At 35.0% G+C, this 23,145-nt stretch overlaps 2 protein-coding genes across 6 annotated transcripts in view; one reads left to right on the top strand and one right to left on the bottom strand.

Annotated features, from left to right (window-relative positions):
* The first annotated feature begins 56 nt into the window (after window positions 1-56).
* LOC6624633 (3 beta-hydroxysteroid dehydrogenase/Delta 5-->4-isomerase) lies at window positions 57-3,089 on the top strand. 2 transcript variants are annotated; one of them, XM_015175409.3, is made up of 4 exons: window positions 57-154; window positions 1,576-1,931; window positions 2,005-2,280; window positions 2,339-3,089. In XM_015175409.3, the coding sequence occupies exons 2-4, from the start codon at window positions 1,613-1,615 to the stop codon at window positions 2,938-2,940; spliced, it is 1,197 nt and encodes a 398-aa protein (XP_015030895.1). In that variant the 5' UTR covers window positions 57-154; window positions 1,576-1,612; the 3' UTR covers window positions 2,941-3,089. The 2 variants fall into 2 exon arrangements, with proteins under 2 accessions (XP_015030895.1, XP_002046613.2); XM_002046577.4 differs by lacking the exon at window positions 57-154 and adding an exon at window positions 1,385-1,460.
* Window positions 3,090-14,088: 10,999 nt separating this feature from the next.
* Rbp6 (RNA-binding protein 6) overlaps window positions 14,089-23,145 on the bottom strand; it is a 212,987-nt gene continuing 203,930 nt past the window's right edge. For 3 of the 4 annotated variants that reach the window (XM_032434387.2, XM_032434389.2, XM_032434390.2), the window contains 2 exons: window positions 19,520-19,761; window positions 14,089-18,213 (listed from right to left, as the gene is read on the bottom strand). In XM_032434387.2, the coding sequence (XP_032290278.1) occupies window positions 18,172-18,213; window positions 19,520-19,761 (284 nt within the window). In that variant the 3' untranslated portion in view covers window positions 14,089-18,171. Of the gene's footprint in view, window positions 18,214-19,143; window positions 19,230-19,519; window positions 19,762-23,145 lie in introns of all 4 variants that reach the window. The other variant, XM_032434388.2, reaches the window with a different exon arrangement.

Genomic DNA, 23,145 nt, shown 5'->3' with positions numbered 1-23,145 from the left:
GACTCTGTGCTGCCTATCGATAAATTCCGTTTAACAAGTGGCAACGCCGCCAGTTCGCCTTAGCCCGTTTGTGCTCAAGCCATCAAACAGTTATAAAGCGGCAAGCAAAGCCAACCGTTTGCAACAGCGGAAAAAATACAAGTTTGTTTTTGTGGTAAGTTCAGGACGTTATTGACGGTTATTCGCGAATTGTTAATGCAACGGTGCACGGTTCAAATGCAATTTAAGTGGCCAACAGCAACAATCAAGAGCCCAATGTCCAAACGGACAGCTTAAACGGCAGTCAACGTGCTCAACCATTTGATGCATGCATGTTGTAATAGACGCGGAAACCAGTTCGCATTTATTATTTTGATGCTAGTTTGGCTTTTTGGTTGTTGTCGTTGTCGCTGTCGCTGATGTTGTGTGGTAATCGCGGCTAGCCCAGCGTCAAGTCCGAGGCAGTTGCTCTTTCTGGCTGTTGTGATTTGTGTGTCTTTTGCCTCTGCCGCTGCCTCTGCCTCTGCTGCTGCTGCGGCTGCTGGCCAAAAGGTGTTGAATAATGTGACCATGGCCAAGTAACACAGAAAGAGGAAGTTTAAAGAAAAGCACAAACAAAACTTTGAAAGTAGCAACAATTTCAATGCTATTATTATTGCGAAAATAACGTATTTAAAAATGCATTAACAATTATTGCAATTGTTAGCAATGCAGCTATAAATTATCAAGCTTAAAGAGCTACTCAGAAGTTCAGCTTTTATAATGTCAAGTATATCGAACCGGTTCAAAACGGGATTCCTATGAACCGAACCGTAAATCTAACTAACTCTCCAAAGCTAATCCGAAACTCGCTTTAGGCCATATAATTTTCAAAAGTTTTTGGTTTAAACATAAAAGCTTTGCAAGTTAGTTCCAAAAATAATATAGAGTTCATTTAAACATTTTTGGGCACACATCCATTATAGCGGGTATTTTGTTATAATAATTATTGTATAATTATTTTATAATTACATAATTAGAAAATGTTTTGAACCAAAGCCTAGCTTCAAGAATGTGACAAACCAGGTTCATGAACTATAGAGAAAGGCACGGAGCTGGTTCGTACCATAAATTGAACCACCGATAATTTTCTTTGCGATTGGCAGCCATTTTCAATAGAAGCCTGTGGTTCAAATCCAGTTCCTGTTCCGGTTCCTGTTCCGGTTCTGGTTCACTTAGACAATTTAACGGCTACTGCTTACGCTTTGAAATTGTATCTAGTGTATATATTTAATTATAATTAGATATGTATGTAGAAATTTGTAGTAGCTGCGATCTGGTTATCGTTGAGCTTTTTCTTCATCATAACAGAGCCGCACGTAAGCCATGCGCTATAAAAACGCCAAGTCATTCAAAACAGCTTTGGTGACCCCCGACGAAGGTCTCTCTGCGAGCCATGGCTAGCTACTTTGGCTATAAGGCTGCATGTGGAGGCTTCTCTGGTAATTGAAGCAGAGTGTTTATTTTTTATGAGGCTTGCGCTTCAGTTGTTGCGTTTTTTATGACCAGTGCACTTTGTTGTCTCTGAAACCATTTTCCTTGTCCGTTTCTTTGCAGCAATTTGAAAGAGTTCAGTTTCGAGACATTAGACGCAATGGGCAGCAGCGAGGGCGAAGTAGTGCTCGTAACGGGCGGCAGCGGCTTTCTGGGTCAGCATCTAATCAAGCTGTTGCTGGAGCAGCGCAAGCAGCTGGGCATCAAGGAGATACGCTCGCTGGACATTGTGCCGTACAGCAATAATATCGGACATCCGGAGACGCCGATGTTGCGCACCTTTGTGGCGGACATTGGCGGCGAACGTGAGACCCTAAACAAAATCTTTGCCGGAGTTGATGGCGTCTTTCACTGCGCTGCATCGGTTCAAATCGAATATCCGCCCAACTATGATGAACTGGAGCGTGTAAACATAAACGGTGGGTGCGCTCGCATTATAATCAAATCATATTTATAAACACATATGTATATATGTATGTCTTGCTCTCGTAGGCACCCGAGCTGTCGTGGATTTGTGCATACAGAACAATGTGAAGCGTTTGGTCTACAGCAGCTGCACCTCGGTGTGCTTTGTGCCTTTTAAGGGGCGCAGCACCTTCTCGGCTGTCATCAATTCCACAGAGTCAAAAACGGACACGCCCACGCTGGACAGCTCCAGGCTCTGGGAACAGGACGGCGAGTTCCTAATTGCGGGCTATGCATCCAGCAAACTGCGCGCAGAGAACATTGTGCTCAGCTCTAATGGAGCGCCGCTGCAGAATCAGCTGGGTAAGTCCGACTCTGCTCTACGCTCTTGTACATTTATAATTATCATATTCATTCACAGACTATCTGGCGACCAGTGCGATACGCGCACCGCTTACCTATGGCGAATGTGATTCGCATTTTATAACCAACATCTTTGATTATTTGTCACGGCGCGATTGGATCTTTCCGAGAATTGCGGGCGTGGGCGGCAAGCAGCAGCTGGTCTATGCTGGCAACGTGGCCTGGGGTCATATCTGTGCCTACAAGGCGCTCAAGGTGTCCAGCAAGGCGGTTAATGGATTGCCTGTCTTTGTGACCGACGACACGGGCATTAACGATGTTTCGCGCTTTGTGCAAAAGATGGCGCTGCTGGGCGAACGTTTCAAGGTGAAGACCAGCTGGTGGTATATGCCACACTTTCTGTTCTTCTTCCTGGCCTTTCTGCTGGAGTTTGTGGTGCGTGTGGCCTATCCCTATACCAAATATCGCCTACGCTACTCGCCACGCGCCATTGCATCGTTCACCTCCTCCATGCTCATGTACAATCGCCTGCGCGCCTCTATACACATGGACTATGTGCCACTCTATGATCCGGACAGCAGCGCCGAGCGGAGCGCCAGATGGTATGCCAAGTGGTGGGATGACAAACAGCTGGCCAAGAAGTCTAAAAAGTCGAGTTGAGCTCGAACTTTAAGCGTATTACTCTTTTGTACTGCATATTTCAGAGTTTTGTTATGTTTTCTTTAGGTAAATTTCAATAAATTTGGGTGTTTCAATATATCTTACAGGAGTTTCCTGATGGTGATCCTGTGTTAGAATTCCCTCCGTTATATATATTCCCTATTGAAATGTTTAAGTGCTTAAAGCTCGGGCAAAGCCGGGTGTTAGCTGCTAGTATTAAGGAGAGAACCATTTCCTATCGGATATTTCCTGAAAAAAAAAACCATTAGCCCGAATTGACCAGAAAGAAAACACAAGTGCGGCGTTTTATGTTTTTGAACAATGTTCATATTTGTTTATTAATCATTATGAATTAATTTATTTATTTCTTCAGTTATTTCATTATAATTTGTATTATATATATATTTTTTTTGTTGCTCTAGAGCGATTTCTTTTGCCATTGTTTTTTAAACTTATGTACCATTATCTTAAACTTATAATGCCATTATTTAAATTTTCCATTCGTTTTAAAATCATGTTTCATTATAGTTTATATTTATATATATGTATATATATATATACGCATGCATATTTGATGTCCTTATGCTTATGCCGATTTTAACCAGCTCATTGGAATCCCTTCTCAGGCCTGCCACCACCCTATAACATGCTCTATGTACTCATCAAACCGAACAATGTGATCTGATTTTTTGACATTATCAATTTTCAGTTAATTGGGGAGGGGAAGGGGGTGGAGGGGTAGGTTGTAAGTTGTAAATGTTCTTGCTAAACGTTTGAATACATATTTTCTTCTTGATATTCTCTGTGTGTGTGTGTGTGTGTTTGTGAGTGTGGGACTGTGAGTGAGTGTTGTAAAGTTTTACAATTTTCTGTTTCTGCTTAAGTGTAAGTATGTGAGTGTGTGTGTGTGTGTGTGGGACTTTGTGTGAGTGTTGAAAAGGGCAATAATTGCAATTTCTGAATGATCCTGTTTTTTAAGTGTTGTAAATGGCCGTATTTTCCGTGTGTGTGTTTTAATTATTTTTCCAAGGGTTCTTATAAATAATTGAATTACTTTAACCGTCGGCCTCGCGCCCCTGTCGTCTGTTTCATCATATGCTTAACATTATTGAATTTAACTATATGTTTATTTGTTGTTCTTGGTTATATAACTACTATATATATATATATATATATATATATATATATATATGGTATATGACATACATATATATATGTATATATATATATATATACATCTTTGTATATGTATATATGGGCATATTTGCGGTCGTATGAAGGTTTTTCTTTGCCGTTTTGGTTTAATTTTTGTTTTATACTTATCAATATATATGCATATACATATATATATAATTTTTGTATTTCTTGTAGTAAATATACAAATTCGTTACCGGATTTCTTTATAGAAATGAAAAAATTGTTTTTCCTTTTATTAATTTTATTTTGTTTTTGTATTCATTTAAATTCTCGTTATGCTTTCTATTTATGTGTATGGCTTGCGCACCTTTTTGTCTTAAACTTGTTCTTGTTATTATAATTTTTACCTTGTATAGTTTGCTGTAAGTGTATGTTACCAGTTTTCTCATAGCTATTACACTGTCTTGCACATATATATATATATGTATATATATATATATATATACACACACTGGCCTTGCTTCTGCTGAATCACTCGATGCCCAATGTGTCCTGCTGGGACTTAGTACCTAGACTAATTTTTAAAGTATTCGCGCTCAAAGTGTGTGTGTGTGTGTGTGTGAGTGTGTGCGTGCCCGCCATTTTCTTATAGATGCCACACACAACGAGCTAACGAGCATGTGAGTGTGTGTGTGTGTGTGTTTAATTGATTTTCCATTCATCGCACGCGCCCACTTAATTACTTTTACTTACTTAGTAGAATACTTACAAACTGTACGCTTTATTATCGCGCTTTATATAAATGTATCTTCATTTTGTCCTGTTCTTTCTGTCTTCTGTTGAATTTTGGGGGTTTCTTATTTAATTTTGTTTTGTTCATATTTTCTCAATATTCCTTCGAGTTGTATCGTGTATAAAGTATTAAAATGATTTCATTTTTGCTGGTTACGCATTTGTAAATACAATTTTAACTTCACTGCCGTCCTTTGTCATTATCTTTACCTTAAACATTTTTTCTTGTATTTCATATTTTTTTTATTTGTTTTCTTGTATATATTAATATATAATTTTTTGTTTTTTTTTTTTGGTTTTTTAGTTTTTTTTTTCATATAGTATAGTGTAAAATATATAAGAGATATTGTCAATATAGTAAAGGTGTTTTTGTCAGTAGGAGTACCAACTGCAAACTGACATATTCCTGGGGGGAATTTCTTACTTATAGCAAAAATAGTCAAGTGATCGTTCGTATGTAGGTTCCTTTGTATGCAATTCTTTACCAAGTATGTGGGTGTGCGGGTGTGTGTTGGTGTGTGTTGTGTGCTGTGGTGTATGTACATATGTATGTCTATAAAAATAAACTGAAGATAGAAATGTCTGATGTACGTAAGTAATTGATTGCTACCATATAAAAGCATGTCAAAGTGTACAAGGCTCACATCATGTTAAAGCGCAACTCTTGCGCCTTTCTATGCGCTTCTCAATGTAGGTGCTTGCATGTGTATGCGTGTGTTCGTGTTGTGTCTGTGTTGCATGGTAAAAAGAAACATCGTCGTTAGCATTAGACATTAGTTAAATTGTATTTCATTATCGTAAACGTTAGCTCGTATTTTGTTGTCGTTTTACTCATACACATAATAAGAACTGATATGTTTATATAAGACAATATATAATAATAATCATAATAATAATAAGAGAGACAAAAGAACAGGAAAGTAAGTCGTATATATAAGTAGCTATCAAACTTTGACTCTTTGATGTCTTTTCGTAATTGTTTCTTCCACGCTTTTAAAACTATTTTACATATTACTTTACGTCTTTGCGTGTTCTCATTTCCGGCGCGAACCACAAATTGACTTTCGACTCAAAAAACGGCGTTTAGCTTAAAGTATTGTGTATTTATTTAAGTTTTTATTTTGTTTAAAAAATCTTTTACGGCATACTTATGTATTTGATTTATACACGTTTTCTTTCTACTTTCCTCGCACTCTCTTGCTCTCTATAGCTCTCTCTCTCTCTCTCTCTTTATATGTATATATAAAAAAGAGACTCGTTTTGTTTTATTATGTTCAATTTAAAGCTTTTGCGCCTGCGCCGTCAAGTTTGTCTCTCTCGCTCATATTTTTGTATTGACGACGCCTTCAGTAGAAAAATAATGAAAAATGTTTCGATTTTGGTTTTTATTTTTGTTTTGTTTTAAAAAAATGTGCTTGTTGTCTTTATTTATGTTGCTCATTATGTTGTTGCTGTAACATTTCTTTCTTTTCTTTGTATTTTGTTTTCCTATGTTTTGTTTTTCTTTGTGTTTTCTAATTGACTGAAATTGATTTTTGTTACAAGGACGCATTTCTTCTGGTTGTTGCTGTTGTTGATCCGGTTTACCAATGTTGTTGTTGTTGTTCTTGTTGTTGTTGTTGTGCATGAAGTTGTCATTGAGTTTCTTTTTAACAATAGAGCACTACAAATAATATTTGTATAAAGCATGTTCTTCTACGCATAACGAACGTTAACAGGGAAAATGCTAGAAAAAATTCAACAGTACGCTTAAAGCTGTTTTGGTTTTTTGTTTTGTTTTGTTTTGTTTTTTTTTGTCACTTACTCTCGTACACAACATGTACATATCGTATCTCGTACTATATAATAACCGATCCGCAATCGTTTTCAACAAAGCGCCCAAAAACTCGCCGCAGCTTCGAATTCTGCACATTTTGCCTTTGGGCCGATTGCAAAAAGCGACTTGCATCAAAGTTCGTTTTTTTTTTTTTTACCATTTCTGGCTTTCGGTTTTGCGACTTACAACATAAAAAATTTACTAGCTGACTGCACTTTGGGCCAGCAAAGTTTAGCATATGTTTGTTTATTCAACTTTTGCTGCTTAGTTCTTCGCTTTTTTGTATTTTATATATATATATATATATATATATATATTTTGTTTTTTGGCATAGCTGCCTAGAAATGATTTTGAGAATTGTTTTATAGACTTTTGAGAGCTTTTCATCGCACTCTCCATGTCGATTAACGAGCGAGTTTCTACCTTGTGTGTGTGCTGTGTTTTTATTTTCATTCTAGGACAGTCAAAAAATGTTTACATGTAATTTACAATATGCATATATATATATATATATATATATATATATATATATATATAATTAAGTTTTGCACGTTAGGTTACTATAAAAAAATATATTTCAATTTATTATTTTCACTTAACGGCTACTTTTGTTGAGTACATTCAGATTTGCTTCCCGAATATGAACTGATTTATCTAACTGTTGCGGTCGCTTAGCAAACTTCGCTTTGAGAGAGTTTGAGTCAAAATTGAGTGAAGTTTGAGCTGCGTCAGCAATTATGCGTGGGATAGTACTCTGATGGGAACATTGACAGTGGCGTGATATTTAGGGTGAATTGTTTATGTCTACCAAAGGGGGACAGTTTGATCTTGACCAATGTCGATGTTATCACCAGGCTCTTTGTTTACAATATTAGAAATGTTTATAATTGTGCTTATGCTTATGTGCTAAGTTATGTTAAAGGGTGGGTGCGACTATGGATATGTCACTCCCCCAACCATTAGAAAAGTGCCTGTCCTCAGGTGTTTAAGTTTGGATATAGTGTAACATTTTCTTCTTTTACAATTGGTATATCTCCTATTATTGTAGGTGTTTCTTCTACTTTGGGTTTTTTATATTTTATAATTAATTTCTTAGGTATGCTTTTGAACTTATATGTCAAATACAGTGTTAAACTTATTAATATGATTACAAATATGGTTATTGTAATTATCTGGAATACATTGTTAAATTTTGTATGTGCATTTATAATTTGTTTCGTTTGTACAAACGAAAGTGGTTCTAATTTTATAACATCATTGCTTACGTAAATGCTTTGAGTATAATCTAACATATTGTTTGAAATTGAAATTTCATTAATTTGCAATGAACAATTAAAGATTTTTATTATATTGTTTCCTTCTATTGTTATTTCGTTATTTATACAATTATGGTTTAATATAGTTTTTGGTAAATTCCAAGTTAAAATTATATTTGGTTCTATGTAGTTGATTTGAAAATTTTGCAAAATTTTAGTATAACTACATTCTGATGTTATTTGGTTTAAAATTCCTGTTAAACATTCATTATTAATTAATTTTTTTGTTTCTCTGCTATAAACTTTTTTATCTTGGGTAAAATATTTTTCATGAGCTATTTCTGTCAAAATATTATTATTTTCATCCGGGTATGGAATTATTTCGAATACCGGGCTTTTTATTATTTCTCGAGGAATATGGGATATTATCAGTATTTCGTTTGTATCTGATTTAAACCAAGTGGAAGTTTTTGTATTCAACAATTTCTCAGAATTAACATGCAACAAATAGTCATGTTTTAGTAATTTTGGGTTAAAAATTCCTAATCTTGTGAGCTGCATTCCCATCTCAATGTCTTCTATATATTCTGTAAAGTGTTGTAAGTTAAATATAAGGATATCTAATTTCTTTCCTTTTTGTTTCTCTTGATCTAGTTCGTTCATGATTTCTATTCCTTTGTTTATAGCTTCTATTATATAATTTAATTCGTTAACCTGGACGCTGTTTTCTGCTAAGTTGCTTATTTTTTGTTCAATTTCTGCTTTGTCTTCTTGATCTAATGTTCCAAATAAGTATTTATATGCTGTTCCTACTATGTTAACTAAACCTCTTTTGCTGCGTTTGGCTATTTTTAAGCCGTTTATTTCTCTGTTTAATTTTTCTACTAGGTATTCGATTTGTATAAGGTTATTGAATTCTTTACTTTGTTCAATTAAATTGTTAAAAGTTTCTTCGGTTTTTGTTATATTAACCGTTAAACAGTGGAATTCGTAATCTGTCGGAATGTCTATGGTTCCTGTTTTAAATATGAGATATCCGTTATGGGCTTTGATAGGATTAATTTCAATACTCTGTGCATTTATATAGTTTACAGTTATTGATAGTAATATTATAATAATTAATTTAAGCTGGTGCTTGTATGTTTTGATCGCTGTCTGTTGTTGACCTGTAATTGTTATATTTGCTTTGATTAGTCTTCTTTTTCTTTTTGAATTTGGTTTTGTAATGTGTTATTTTCCTGCCTCTGTTAGTTTCCTCAAAATGTTTGTCGTCGATTTGTCTTAGTTCTCCTGTTTTCTTGAACGGGGTTGTCGTCTTTGATTTAACTAACGGTGAGTGTTTGTATCTAGTGTCAATTTCATAATTTGTTCGTTTTTTGTTGAGATTATTTATTAGTTTTTCTTTATTAGCTTGAGTGTCATACTCTGGTGTACCTGCATATATGAATATGTCCGCTGGTGTTCTGTTAGTCGTTTTGTGCTTTGTTTTATGATTGTACGTGTAGAGTATAGTTTCAAATTTTGTAAGTTTATTTTCGACGTCTGAGTCGCTGTTAATGATTCTTAGTTTTTCGTTAACTGTCTTATGAAATCGTTCTACGTCGGATATACCATTTTTACTAGTGGTTATATTAATATTTACTGCTTCTGATTTTAGCCATAATTGTAAAGCTGTGCACATAAAAGCTGAGTCTTTGTCTGCCTTTATTTCGATGGGTTTACCCATTTGGTTGAACACTTGTAATATAGCTCGTTTGGTTTCTAGCCAGTCTCTACTTTTTATTTCTATTAATGATGCAAATTTTGAATAGATATCAATGCAAGATAAAAATTGTTTATCTCCTACTATGTAAAAATCCATTACATATTTTTCTCGGATATTAGCGATTTCCGGAGTTATTTCGAAAGTTAATTTTGTATCTCTGTGTTCTGTTTTTGCGATGTTGCAAATCTCACATTCATTTATTAGATTTTGAATTAAATTTTGATAATCTGGGAAATAGTGGGTTGCTTTGAACCAATTAATAGTTTTTTCAATTCCTGGATGTAATAATTCTTTGTGCTTTTTTAATATTAATTCTTTGAATTCTGCGTATGTTTGAAGGTCTATTAATTTTGTACTAGTTTTCATTGCCTTTGTTGAATTATTTGGACTTATTATTTCTAAGTAGGCTTCTTGAAAAATTGGAAAATCTGCTTCGTTGTGGAAGTATAGCACACTTTTCTTTGTGCATAAGTATTCTGTTATTAATTCTTTGGCATGCGTATTAGTCATGTCTTTGTACGTAATTTTTATGTTGGTTTTGTGAAAGTAATTCGTAACTTTTGTTTCGTTCTCGGTTCCTTTTTCAAATTCTATTTGTCGATTATAATAATTAAGTGGTCTTTCTGTGATTTGTAAATGGTTACTGTTGTCTTCTTGAGCACTATGTATTGTTGCTCTTGTGCTAATTGTATCTTCGCCTAAGAAGTTTTCGTTTAATTGAATTCTGGACAGAGCATCTGCCACATAATTTTCTTTTCCTGGGACGTATTTAATTTGGAAATCAAACTCATTTAGCTTGATCTTCCACCTTTGTAATTTCATGTTAGGTTCTTTCATATTATTTAACCAGACGAGTGGTCTGTGATCACTAAGGATTTGAAATTGTCGACCAAAGAGATAGGACCTAAAGTATTTAGTGGCCCAAACGATTGCTAATAATTCTTTTTCAATCGTTGAATAATTTAACTCATGCTCGTTGAGAGTTCTACTTGCATAGCATATAGGCTTATGCTCTTGCGAAAGGACGGCCCCTATTGCCATATTACTCGCGTCTGTAGTTAATGAAAATGGTTTTTCGAAGTTAGGGTATATTAAAATTGGGTCGGATGTTATGAGTACTTTTAGCTTTTCAAACGCTAGTTCGTAGTCTCTGTCTTTTATATTGATTTTTGCTCCCTTTTTTAATTTAAGTGTTAATGGTTTTACTATATTAGCGAAATTTGGTATAAATTTCCTATAGAAACCACATAATCCTAGAAATGATTTAATTTCTTTTGGGGTTTTTGGAATTGGGAATTTGACAATTGCTTGTATCTTGTTGGGATTTGGTTTTATACCCTCAGTTGTGATGATGTGACCGAGAAATTCAGTTTCTTTTCTCATAAACTCGCATTTATCCAACTGTAGTTTTAAGTTAGCTTCTCTAAGCTTCTTAAATACCTTTTGTAGCGACAAAATGTGTTCCTCCAATGAAGTGGAAAAAATAATAATGTCGTCTAAGTAGACCAGACAATCCTTAAAAATTAAATCTTCTAAGAGATTGTTCATACAACGTTGGAACGTTGCAGGTGCATTCTTAAGACCAAATGGCATGCGAGTGTACTCGTAATGGCCATGTTTAGTCGAAAATGCGGTCTTGGGTATTGAACCAGGATCCATTTGGATTTGGTGAAAGCCTTTGGCTAGATCAATGGTTGTGAAATATTGACATTTTCCAAGTTTGTCTAATATTTCATCCATGATCGGGATAGGGTATTTATCATTAATAGTTAGTTCATTGAGATTGCGGTAATCTATGACTAACCGGAATTTTTGCTTTCCAGATGCATCGTTTTTCTTTGGAACGATTATTACTGGTGAGCAGTAAGGGGATTTGGATTTACGTATGATATTTTGTTTTATCATATCGCTTATTTGTTTATTTACTTCCTCATCGTATATTTGAGGATATTTGTATGGACGCTTGTAAATTGGGTCCTCATGTTTTGTTAGAATTTTGTGTTTAATTGTACTAGTGAAAGTCAAATTGTCACCTTCATGGTACTGGATATCACGAAATTCATGTAAAACTTTTTTTATTTTTTCTTTTTCTTCTGAGTTTAGGTGCTCTAGCCTAAACTCATTGTTTTCTATTAATTCATTATTTATAGCGAAGTTAAATGGTCTGTCCTCTGTTGAGGGTGGATCAAGGCACTCTTGTGCGGTCATGTCCTCTTCGACCTCTTCGTCGTTATATCTAAAACAAAAGTTAAATTCTCCTAAGGTTACGGATCCTTGTGCATAGTCTATTTTTGCTTGACATGCCTCAAGGTATTCTCTCCCAATCAGAACATCATAATGCTCTGAGAAGTCGTGAATATAGAATTTTTGTTTGCTCGGACAAATTTTGCTTGCTCCTAATCGTATACTTTGTTTTAATTCAATAACACCATTTATGGTGTGAACCTTTAATGTTTCGTTGTAAACTGGAAAATTTAAGCGGTTAGTTTTCATTAGATTAATGGTTGAACCTGTGTCGATGACACATTTTAGAACTTCGTCATTCATAATCAATTTTATGAATGGATTTCTTCTGTTTGTTCCGAGGCTTGCTGATGAAAATTTTCGGATGTATCCATTTTCATCTGCCCACTGTTACTATCTCTTTGACGTTTAGTCGGAGGGTTTGGTGCATTCAAGCGTGAATGGGACTGATTTTGGTAGTTTAAGGGATTTTGGTATCTACCTTGACTTAATTTCTGTTGGAACTCGTGGTGAGCTTTCTGATTGTCTTCGGACTTATTGTGCTGTTTATTTTGTGCGTGATAACTCTGATTTGTGTTGGAATAACCACTTGAAATGGTGGTTGGGTTAGCATTTTGCTGATAATTTCCCATGTTCCTACGATTGTTATTTGGATTTCCCTGAACATTATTATTTTTAGGTTTTTCAGTAAAGCTATTTTCATATAATCCCTCTCTTTGAGCTACTTGCTTTAGTTTTTGTGTCGACGTAATGTCGTGTCTGGCTAACATCATGAAAAGCCTATCTGGTAATTTTTTTGTAATAACATCTTTGATTGTGTTATTCATAGCATTTGTATAAAGGGTTGTATTGCTAGGTATATTTTCTAGTGCTAACTTATTTAATATAACAAAAGATTTATTCTCGAGCTCCTCGATGAACTTACGGACGTTTCCTTGGTAATTCGTGTTGTATAAGCGTCGAAGGAGTTCTTCAAATGGTGTCTGCACTTTGTATTCTTCAATCAATGCGTTTCTCAGCTCCTGCCAAGTGTTGGCTGCTGTCCTTTGTGATATTCTCTGAGCATCTCCTGTGACTTGCAATTCGATGGCTCCGTATAAGATGCTATGTTGTCTAACATCTCGGGTTGGATACAGGTGTAGGATGTAATCTATCCTTTTAATGAAGGCGTTTAGTTGATCCGTTGATCCGTCAAAGCTTGGCACCTGTCTAAGTTGTGAAAGGGCCTGGTTGAGGTGTTGTTCTGATAATTCCATTGTCATCTTGGTGTAATACACTTTTTTTTGAATAGTTTTGAGTTTGTAGGTTTGAACTTTATTGTTCTTTGATTTTGCACTTTTATTTTAGGTTAAAGTTTGTGATGGATTATTGGTTAAATGTTTTTTTTTTTTTTTGTGTGTGTGTCTTAAAAAGACTCAGTAATAACGTATTGCAGGGATCAAACGATATGCAAAGCCAGTCGTTATTAACTGTAGTAGCTTTATTGCCCAAAGGGTCAATATTATTAAGCTACTAATGACCCGAAGGTTCTTGTGCGGATACGTATTCGAGAAAATTTTTATTACACTCCGACAACACTTTCGGTCGCGATTGTGCGTTAGATCTGGGAATTAATTATCCTTTAGCGATCTTTAATTTTTCCCGACGTATCCTACCGGCTGCGCCAATTAAGTTTTGCACGTTAGGTTACTATAAAAAAATATATTTCAATTTATTATTTTCACTTAACGGCTACTTTTGTTGAGTACATTCAGATTTGCTTCCCGAATATGAACTGATTTATCTAACTGTTGCGGTCGCTTAGCAAACTTCGCTTTGAGAGAGTTTGAGTCAAAATTGAGTGAAGTTTGAGCTGCGTCAGCAATTATGCGTGGGATAGTACTCTGATGGGAACATTGACAGTGGCGTGATATTTAGGGTGAATTGTTTATGTCTACCAAAGGGGGACAGTTTGATCTTGACCAATGTCGATGTTATCACCAGGCTCTTTGTTTACAATATTAGAAATGTTTATAATTGTGCTTATGCTTATGTGCTAAGTTATGTTAAAGGGTGGGTGCGACTATGGATATGTCACTATATATATATATATATATATATATATATATATATATATATATATATATATATATATATATATATATATATATATATATATATATATATATATATATTTGTTGTTGTTGTTGCGCTGTTTGTGTGAGAGAGAGAAGCGTTAACTTCTCTTTCATTTCGTCCATGCAGCTCCTGCGCTTTCATATTTAATCATATGTTAAATGTATATATATTTTTGTATATATATTTTAGTTGTATATATATTTATGTATATTTATATATTGGTGTATATTTAATGTAATTCATTTTTTTTTCATCTTTTTTTTAAATTTTTTTTTTTTTTTTTGGTTTTTTTTGTCAAACTTGTTGTTTTGCTTCTGCTTGTTGTTCTTGTTGTTGTTTTGAATTATTGCTTTTAGAACGTGTCTTAAAAATATATTTATTCATATAATTATGTATATATAAGGGTGTGTATGTGTATGCCTTATGCAAATATAACATGTTCTGCACCTCGAAGGATTTCCGAATTAAAATCCAAGCCCAGCGCCAGGATCTCAACTAATTTCGGCTGTCGCTCTCGAGTAGCAGGCAGCTGGAATACGTGTACTTACAAATATGCAATTTACCTGTTTTTTTGTTTTTTTTTTTGGTATATATTTATGCTTGTTTGTTTAGACTTAATTTTTAACAAATAGTTTAGTTAGCTTTAAAGTAACCATTGCCTTGACTCCCTTGCAGATGTATGCATGTATGTGGCTCACATACGTATACATAAGTAAAATTTGTTTTTCTTCTTCTTCTTGCAATCTTCAATGCACAATAATCTAGATACAGGATTGCCTCAAGCCGATTCGTATGTATATATATATATATAGATAGATATATATATATATATATTTTTATATGAAATTTAGCAGCTTACTTTCGCCTATCTAAAAGTGTTTGTCTTTTTGCTTAAAGTTTTGTTTTACCTTACTCTCGTTTCTTTGATTATTTATATAGGTATATATATATATATATAAATGTATATAATTTTTGTTTATTAATTATGCGTTTATTTTAATCCTGTCCCCAATCTTTGCGTCGTGCACCATGAATCAAAGTGTTTGAAATGTTTGCGATTTGATGTAAACAAAGTCTCCGAGTTGCATTTAATTCTTGGCTAACTCGCTGTTCATTCAAATTGCTTTTTTATGCTCTCATTCGCATTTGTTGTCAACATTATAAACGCTATAATTTATAATACACTGCAACTATTTGTCGTTAATTGTAATTTGTATAACTATGTTTGTATGTTATGCATATCTCGTATTTTGTTGTCAACATTATCTTTGTCTTTTCTATATAAGTTTTAAGGGTTTTTTTTATTTTTGGTCCGAGACTTGACGGGCAAAGTCCTGGAGAGCGTTGGTTTGACAATTTGGCAAAAAAGTTATGAAAGGAACATTTTCACTGCTGATGTATTATTTTTTTCGTTTTTTTTTTTTCTATTTCAGCTGTCTTTTCTTTTGTTTATTACACTTTTAGTTTTGTTTCTTCAGTTGTGTGTGGGTGAGTGTGTTTGTTGTGTGTGTGTTTGTTGCCTAATGCATAAATCTCAGACAGACAAAAAACGCATCTTCATACTGTTCTGTCAATTAAAGAACAATACATGTATTCATATTAATTGTTGTTGGTTTTTGTTTCCCACTTGCTGTAACAAATGTTGGTTTACTTAATTGTCAGATAGTTTTCTTTTTGTTTTGTTCCAATAATTGAATACTCCATATAGTTGTATATAAATATATTTTTCTATTACGCTTCTCGAATTGCAATATCGCCGTCCCCGATAGTCCTCTCGTCCTGTCGTCCTCTCGTCCTGTCGTGGCACGCGGCGGCGCGACTAGAAAATTTAATTGCACATAACGTGGCCTGCTCTTCACATGCTTGTCCTTAAACAACTCAACATATTTGCTTGCTTGTTACCCATTCTCATCTGGCTTTTCTTTCCTTCTTTCTTTTTTTATACATACGTGTGTACATACATATTTTAGTTAATTGTTTAAACATTTGCAATTCAGCGTTTGTCTTTTTGTTTTTTTTTTTTTATAAATATTTTATTTACTTAAATATAATTATATGTTGCATGTATAATAGTTCATTGTTATATTTGCATATGCGCTTAGATTGTAATTTGTTTAAGTTTTTCTTTTGATTCATCAGTTGTATGTGTCTGTGAGTGTGTGTGTGTGTGTTTGTCAAAATTGTTTCTTACATATCTTATGCATATATATATATATATATATGTATAGAGATTTTTTGCTGCGTTTTGCAAATAAATTGATTTATGCCTCGAGTTATGCGAAATTCACTCTCTCAATTTAGCATTCATCGACTTAATGAATGCTTTAACATATTTGTCTAACTATCCATATCCATTGTTTAATTAGCATATTTAATGCATTTGCTTTTCAATGTGAACACAAAAGAGTTGCATTTAGAAATAATACACAGAATTTTCAACACATTTAACAAATTGGTTGAGCTACTTCATTAGCTCACTCAAAACAGATTTTCATCTGTTTCTTTTTTTAATCTTTTTGTGTTTTGCTTTTCTTCTCATTTTCCACATTTGCTTTTTACAACGCTTTGCTTTTTGGCCAATAAACGATTCTTGTACTTTAAATTAAATTCATAATTATAAATTGCATCTAATTGTTAGCACAATTTTGCCTTTTGATTAACCATCGAGAACAAAAAAAAAAAAAATTATTATAATAATTTATATATGATAAACAATTATGCTTTGTATTTGTATAAGCTGCCCCGTTGGGAATATATATGTATATATATATTTTCTTAAGCTGTGTTCGCGAAAGCCCAACTTTATAACATTTGCAAACTTTATAATTTTCTATTAAACAAATCAATTGCAAGTTGTTTCTTGTTGTTTTATTTGCATTTGCATTTTCATTTTACTTTTGATTTGTGTACTTAGTTTGTATATATTGCAGTTTTCTTTATATATGTACGCATGTGTGTTTGTGTGTGTGTGTATAATATATAATTAATATATATATATATATATGTATATCGGCTTTAACTTTAAAAGTTACAACTTATTTAAGAATAGTAATAATAATGATAATAATCATTTTTTACTTGTAATAATACGCAATTAAATAATAACATTTTTCGCTATTATTGCAACATTTTTCGTTTGCTTTTCAACTTTGTGTTTAATTTTATTTAATCTTTACTCTTTACTTTTTTTTTTTGCATTAATTTATTTATATATATATATATATATTTTTGTGTATTTATATTTTTGCTTTTTGGTTTCTCATTACTTAAAAATGGTGACGCGGCGGCTGTTGGCGCATCCTCCGGGCTGGCCTTGTGGGTGTGTGGTTGGCTGTGTGTGTGTGCAAAGACCACGCCCACATGCCGCCTACTGCTGCTGCTGCTGCTGCTGCTGCTGGTGGTGCACTTGACGCAGTTTCGTTTAATTTGCATTTTAAACGATTTTTGCTGCAAACGTTGCATCTTTTTGGGCGCTGCGGCTGCCGTGTTTGGTTATTTGATTATTTGGTAATATTGTTGTTGTTGTTCTTCTTGTTCTTGTTGTCATTAAATTAAAATTAATTTTTTTTGCTGCGCTTATAGTTTTTTTTTTGTTTTTTGCTATAAATTTATATGCATGCAAGTGTGCATATATATATATGCATGTACGTACATGCGTGTATGCATGCAGTACATATATGTTAATTAATTAATTATAATGTATGTGTGTGTGTGTGGGGGTGTGTTTCTGGTTTATCGGGCTTATTGCTGTGTTTTGCTTGGCTCTGCTTAACAGATTTCATTTGCTTTGTGGAAATATATATTAACATATACAAGCATGTAAATATATTATATACACACATATATTTATGTGTGTGTGTGTGTGTCTGTGTGTAAGTATATGTTATATATACTTTAATTTATATATATGTATATATATATATATTTATACTTTTAGTTATATTTGTTGCTGCGCTGTGTGTGGTTGCAGTTACTTTTCGTGTCTGTTGTCAATTGTTGTTGCTTTAGTTGTTGTGTTTGTTCTATTTGTTGTTGTTCTTGTAGCTGCTGTTGCTGTTGTTGTTGTTGTTGTTGTTGTCATTGCGGTTGTCGGCGCCACCTTTTTAATGGTATCCATTTGTAAATGCCGCAGGAATTAGTGGTCCCTGTAAATAAATGTTTCGTATGGCACAAAACAAATACACACACAAAAATTATTCAAATAAAATACATTCTCGAGAGCATCTAAATGCACACAGAGACATATATATATATATATATATATAGAAAGTTATTCAACATTTATGGGAATATACATATATATATAATATATAAAGTGAAAAGTATTCAGATAGAAAAACTATTTAATTTGATATTGATTTGAAAATGTAAAATTTGTTTTCGAACTTTTAATGTTTGCCTTGTGACTGAGATTTGATAAACACGTTGAGCGGAAGAAATAATTTCAATATTCAATCAAAATAGATTATATTATTTTTTAAAAATTAACTGCTTGTTTTTTTCTTGATTTAATCATTAGCGATTAAATAAACGAAATTGTATTAAGTAAAATGGACGCCAGTTCTTTATCAAAACTCGCCACAAGCTGCAATAATAAATGTGTGTGTGTGTGTATGATTTATGTATATGTGTATGTAGTGGCAGCGCTTAAATTTAATATTTATATAATACACATGTATATTGTTGAATTGTAAATAAATCATAATTGTTTTAATTGAAACGGCCTAGAAAACTGTGCTTGTGACGTGCATACATAATTTTTACTTGATTTAGATTTAGTTTTTAGACTAGATTTTGTAATTGTTTGAATGTTTATTAAAAGATATATATATATAAATATTTTGATAAAATTGAATTGATTAATAATTGAAATTGTTATTGAAAAAAAAAACACTCTGTAGTTATGTTGGTGTGCCTACCTTGTGCAACTGCGTTTGTTATATACTCTTATTAGTTTTTACTTTTGTTTTGTTTTCTTTACTTATTTTTGTTCTTTTTGCTTTTCGTTTATTTATATATGTATATATGTATATATATATATATATTTCGATTTACATATATATAATTGTATATACTTCTTGCATTTGTTTGTATTCTTGTTTTATATTTTGGGTTATCAGTCTTTTTATATATTAGCCATCGCAAAGTTCAACGAATAAATCTGTACGAAATGAAAGAGAAATACATAGTACAATATATATATAGAAGGTCAACGCAATAACTATGTAACTATATTAATTATTTTATTAAATATTACTTGTTGTTGGTTTTTTTTTTTTAGTTTAATAGTTTTTAACACTACATTCGCCTGCCAAGCTGTGTGCACAGAGCGCATTCAAGCAATGCTCAGTAACGGACCAGAACTGGGCCTAGATAACGCGCAGCGCCCCCAAAGTTAACACTCTTTTCAGGGCCCGGCGGGGCAAAACCGGAGTGGCTCCACATACTTACCGGGCTGTAGTTCAATGGGGCACGGCTGACGGCTATGGGAAAGCCGGATGGCTGCGGACTGGTGGCCTGTACATAGCCCACATTGTCGGCCCCGGCCGAGCTGTACATGTCAATGGTTGGTCCGGGCGAATTGGTGGAAGGAAAGCCCTGCCGTGTGGCCGTGGTGGCAGCCGCTGCATGTGGCGAAGCCGACGGACCGAAGCTGTGTGCTGCTGCAGCAGCCGCCTGATAGTTGTTCATCACTGCAAAATCAGAGGAAACGTGTAGGGTTATGTTAGGCATAAAATAAGCGTAATCGGAATTTAGTTAAATAAACAATACAATTCTTAAGCTAATTGTTGTGTAAATATGTAAGACTGTCGATATTAAGCTGAAATCTATCCATAACTCAGTTAATAAAAAAAAATGAATTCAGAATAATACTGTCACATAATGTGCACGATTTGAATGTATTTGTCTATATCAATAAACCTGGATACTGCCATAATTTCACTGAAACGTTTCTGAAGTTATACAAACGTTTAAAACGGGGGAGTTATATCGAATAATATCAATATACAACCACACGGAGACGTGAGGTTTAAAAGCGACATCATTTCCCACGAATCTCCGCGCCGCACTCGTGGAGATATGACGTTTTAAAACGACATAACTCCCCGCGGAGATATGACGTTTTAAAACGACATACCTCCGCGCGGAGATATGACGTTTTAAAACGACACAGCTCATACCGGAGATATGACGTTTTAAAACGACATACCTCCGCGCGGAGATATGTCGTTTTAAAACGTCATATCTCCGCGGGGAGCTGTGTCGCTTTAAAACGTAATATCTCCGCGGGGAGTTATGTCGTTTTAAAACGTCATATCTCCGCGGGGAGTTATGTCGTTTTAAAACGTCATATCTCCGCGGGGAGCTGTGTCGCTTTAAAACGTCATATCTCCGCGGGGAGTTATGTCGTTTTAAAACGTCATATCTCCGCGGGGAGCTGTGTCGCTTTAAAACGTCATATCTCCGCGGGGAGTTATGTCGTTTTAAAACGTCATATCTCCGCGGGGAGTTATGTCGTTTTAAAACGTCGTATCTCCGCGGGGAGTTATGTCGTTTTAAAACGTCATATCTCCGCGGGGAGTTATGTCGTTTTAAAACGTCATATCTCCGCGGGGAGCTGTGTCGTTTTAAAACGTCATATCTCCGCGGGGAGTTATGTCGTTTTAAAACGTCATATTTCCGCGGGGAGTTATGTCGTTTTAAAACGTCATATCTCCGCGGGGAGCTGTGTCGTTTTAAAACGTCATATCTCCGCGGGGAGTTATGTCGTTTTAAAACGTCGTATCTCCGCGGGGAGTTATGTCGTTTTAAAACGTCATATCTCCGCGGGGAGTTATGTCGTTTTAAAACGTCATATCTCCGCGGGGAGTTATGTCGTTTTAAAACGTCATATCTCCGCGGGGAGCTGTGTCGTTTTAAAACGTCATATCTCCGCGCGGAGGTATGTCGTTTTAAAACGTCATATCACCGCGCGGAGGTATGTCGTTTTAAACCGTCATATCTCCGCGGGGAGTTATGTCGTTTTAAAACGTCATATCTCCGCGGGGAGTTATGTCGTTTTAAAACGTCATATCTCCGCGGGGAGCTGTGTCGTTTTAAAACGTCATATCTCCGCGCGGAGGTATGTCGTTTGAAAACGTCATATCTCCGCGGGGAGCTGTGTCGTTTTAAAACGTCATATCTCCGCGGGGAGTTATGTCGTTTTAAAACGTCATATCTCCGCGGGGAGTTATGTCGTTTTAAAACGTCATATCTCCGCGGGGAGCTGTGTCGTTTTAAAACGTCGTATCTCCGCGGGGAGTTATGTCTTTTTAAAACGTCATATCTCCGCGGGGAGTTATGTCGTTTTAAAACGTCATATCTCCGCGGGGAGCTGTGTCGTTTTAAAACGTCATATCTCCGCGCGGAGGTATGTCGTTTTAAAACGTCATATCTCCGCGGGGAGCTGTGTCGTTTTAAAACGTCATATCTCCGCGGGGAGTTATGTCGTTTTAAAACGTCATATCTCCGCGGGGAGTTATGTCGTTTTAAAACGTCATATCTCCGCGGGGAGCTGTGTCGTTTTAAAACGTCATATCTCCGCGGGGAGCTGTGTCGTTTTAAACCGTCATATCTCCGCGGGGAGTTATGTCGTTTTAAAACGTCATATCTCCGCGGGGAGTTATGTCGTTTTAAAACGTCATATTTCCGCGGGGAGTTATGTCGTTTTAAAACGTCATATCTCCGCGGGGAGTTATGTCGTTTAAAAAACGTCATATCCCCGCGGGGAGCTGTGTCGTTTTAAAACGTCATATCTCCGCGGGGAGTTATGTCGTTTTAAAACGTCATATCTCCGCGGGGAGTTATGTCGTTTTAAAACGTCGTATCTCCGCGGGGAGTTATGATGTTTTAAAACGTCATATTTCCGCGGGGAGTTATGTCGTTTTAAAACGTCATATCTCCGCGGGGAGCTGTGTCGTTTTAAAACGTCATATCTCCGCGGGGAGTTATGTCGTTTTAAAACGTCATATCTCCGCGGGGAGTTATGTCGTTTTAAAACGTCATATCTCCGCGGGGAGTTATGTCGTTTTAAAACGTCATATCTCCGCGGGGAGTTATGTCGTTTTAAAACGTCATATCTCCGCGGGGAGCTGTGTCGTTTTAAAACGTCATATCTTCGCGGGGAGTTATGTCGTTTTAAAACGTCATATCTCCGCGGGGAGTTATGTCGTTTTAAAACGTCATATCTCCGCGGGGAGTTATGTCGTTTTAAAACGTCATATCTCCGCGGGGAGCTGTGTCGTTTTAAAACGTCATATCTCCGCGGGGAGTTATGTCGTTTTAAAACGTCATATCTCCGCGGGGAGTTATGTCGTTTTAAAACGTCATATCTCCGCGGGGAGCTGTGTCGTTTAAAACGTCATATCTCCGCGGGGAGTTATGTCGTTTTAAAACGTCATATCTCCGCGGGGAGCTGTGTCGTTTTAAAACGTCATATCGCCGGGCGGAGGTCATATTTGCGCGGGGTCTGTTCGAAAATCAAACCTTTTTTGATTTGGAAGGTCATATCTGTGCGGGAAGTTATGTCGTTTTAAAACGTCATATCTCCGCGGGGAGTTATGTCGTTTTAAAACGTCATATCTCCGCGTGGAAATATTACCTTCCAAATCATCACGATTTTTTTCAAAATCCAGGTCGGTTAGAAAATCAAACCTTTTTTGATGCTTTTTTTTTAATATTTCGGGTAAATTCTAATTTACGGGGTCGGTTAAAAAAAAAAGCATCAAAAAATTTTGATTTTCCAACCGACCCCGATTTTGACAAAAATCGTAACCCCTTGCTTTTTAGTCGATTTGGGTCAAAATTTAGATATTAATATTTTTATGCCAATCGATTGTTCTGATTGTTACGAGTCGAAAATGGTATAAAATAACCAAATCGGACATTATTTGGCCGAGATATACAAAAAAATCATCAAAAAAGGTTGACTTTACAAACTAATCGTTTTTTGGTCAACAACTTTATTAAGCCATCTATTTTGGATTTCTTTGAATGCCATTTGATAGTAGAGATCCGTACGAATGTAAAAAGGTATA

Source organism: Drosophila virilis, chromosome 3 (genome assembly GCF_030788295.1).
Source record: "Drosophila virilis strain 15010-1051.87 chromosome 3, Dvir_AGI_RSII-ME, whole genome shotgun sequence".
Classification (NCBI taxonomy): Eukaryota; Metazoa; Arthropoda; class Insecta; order Diptera; family Drosophilidae; genus Drosophila; species Drosophila virilis.
The sequence above is the reverse complement of the archived record's forward strand: the minus strand, read 5'-3'. Positions and strand labels throughout refer to the sequence as shown.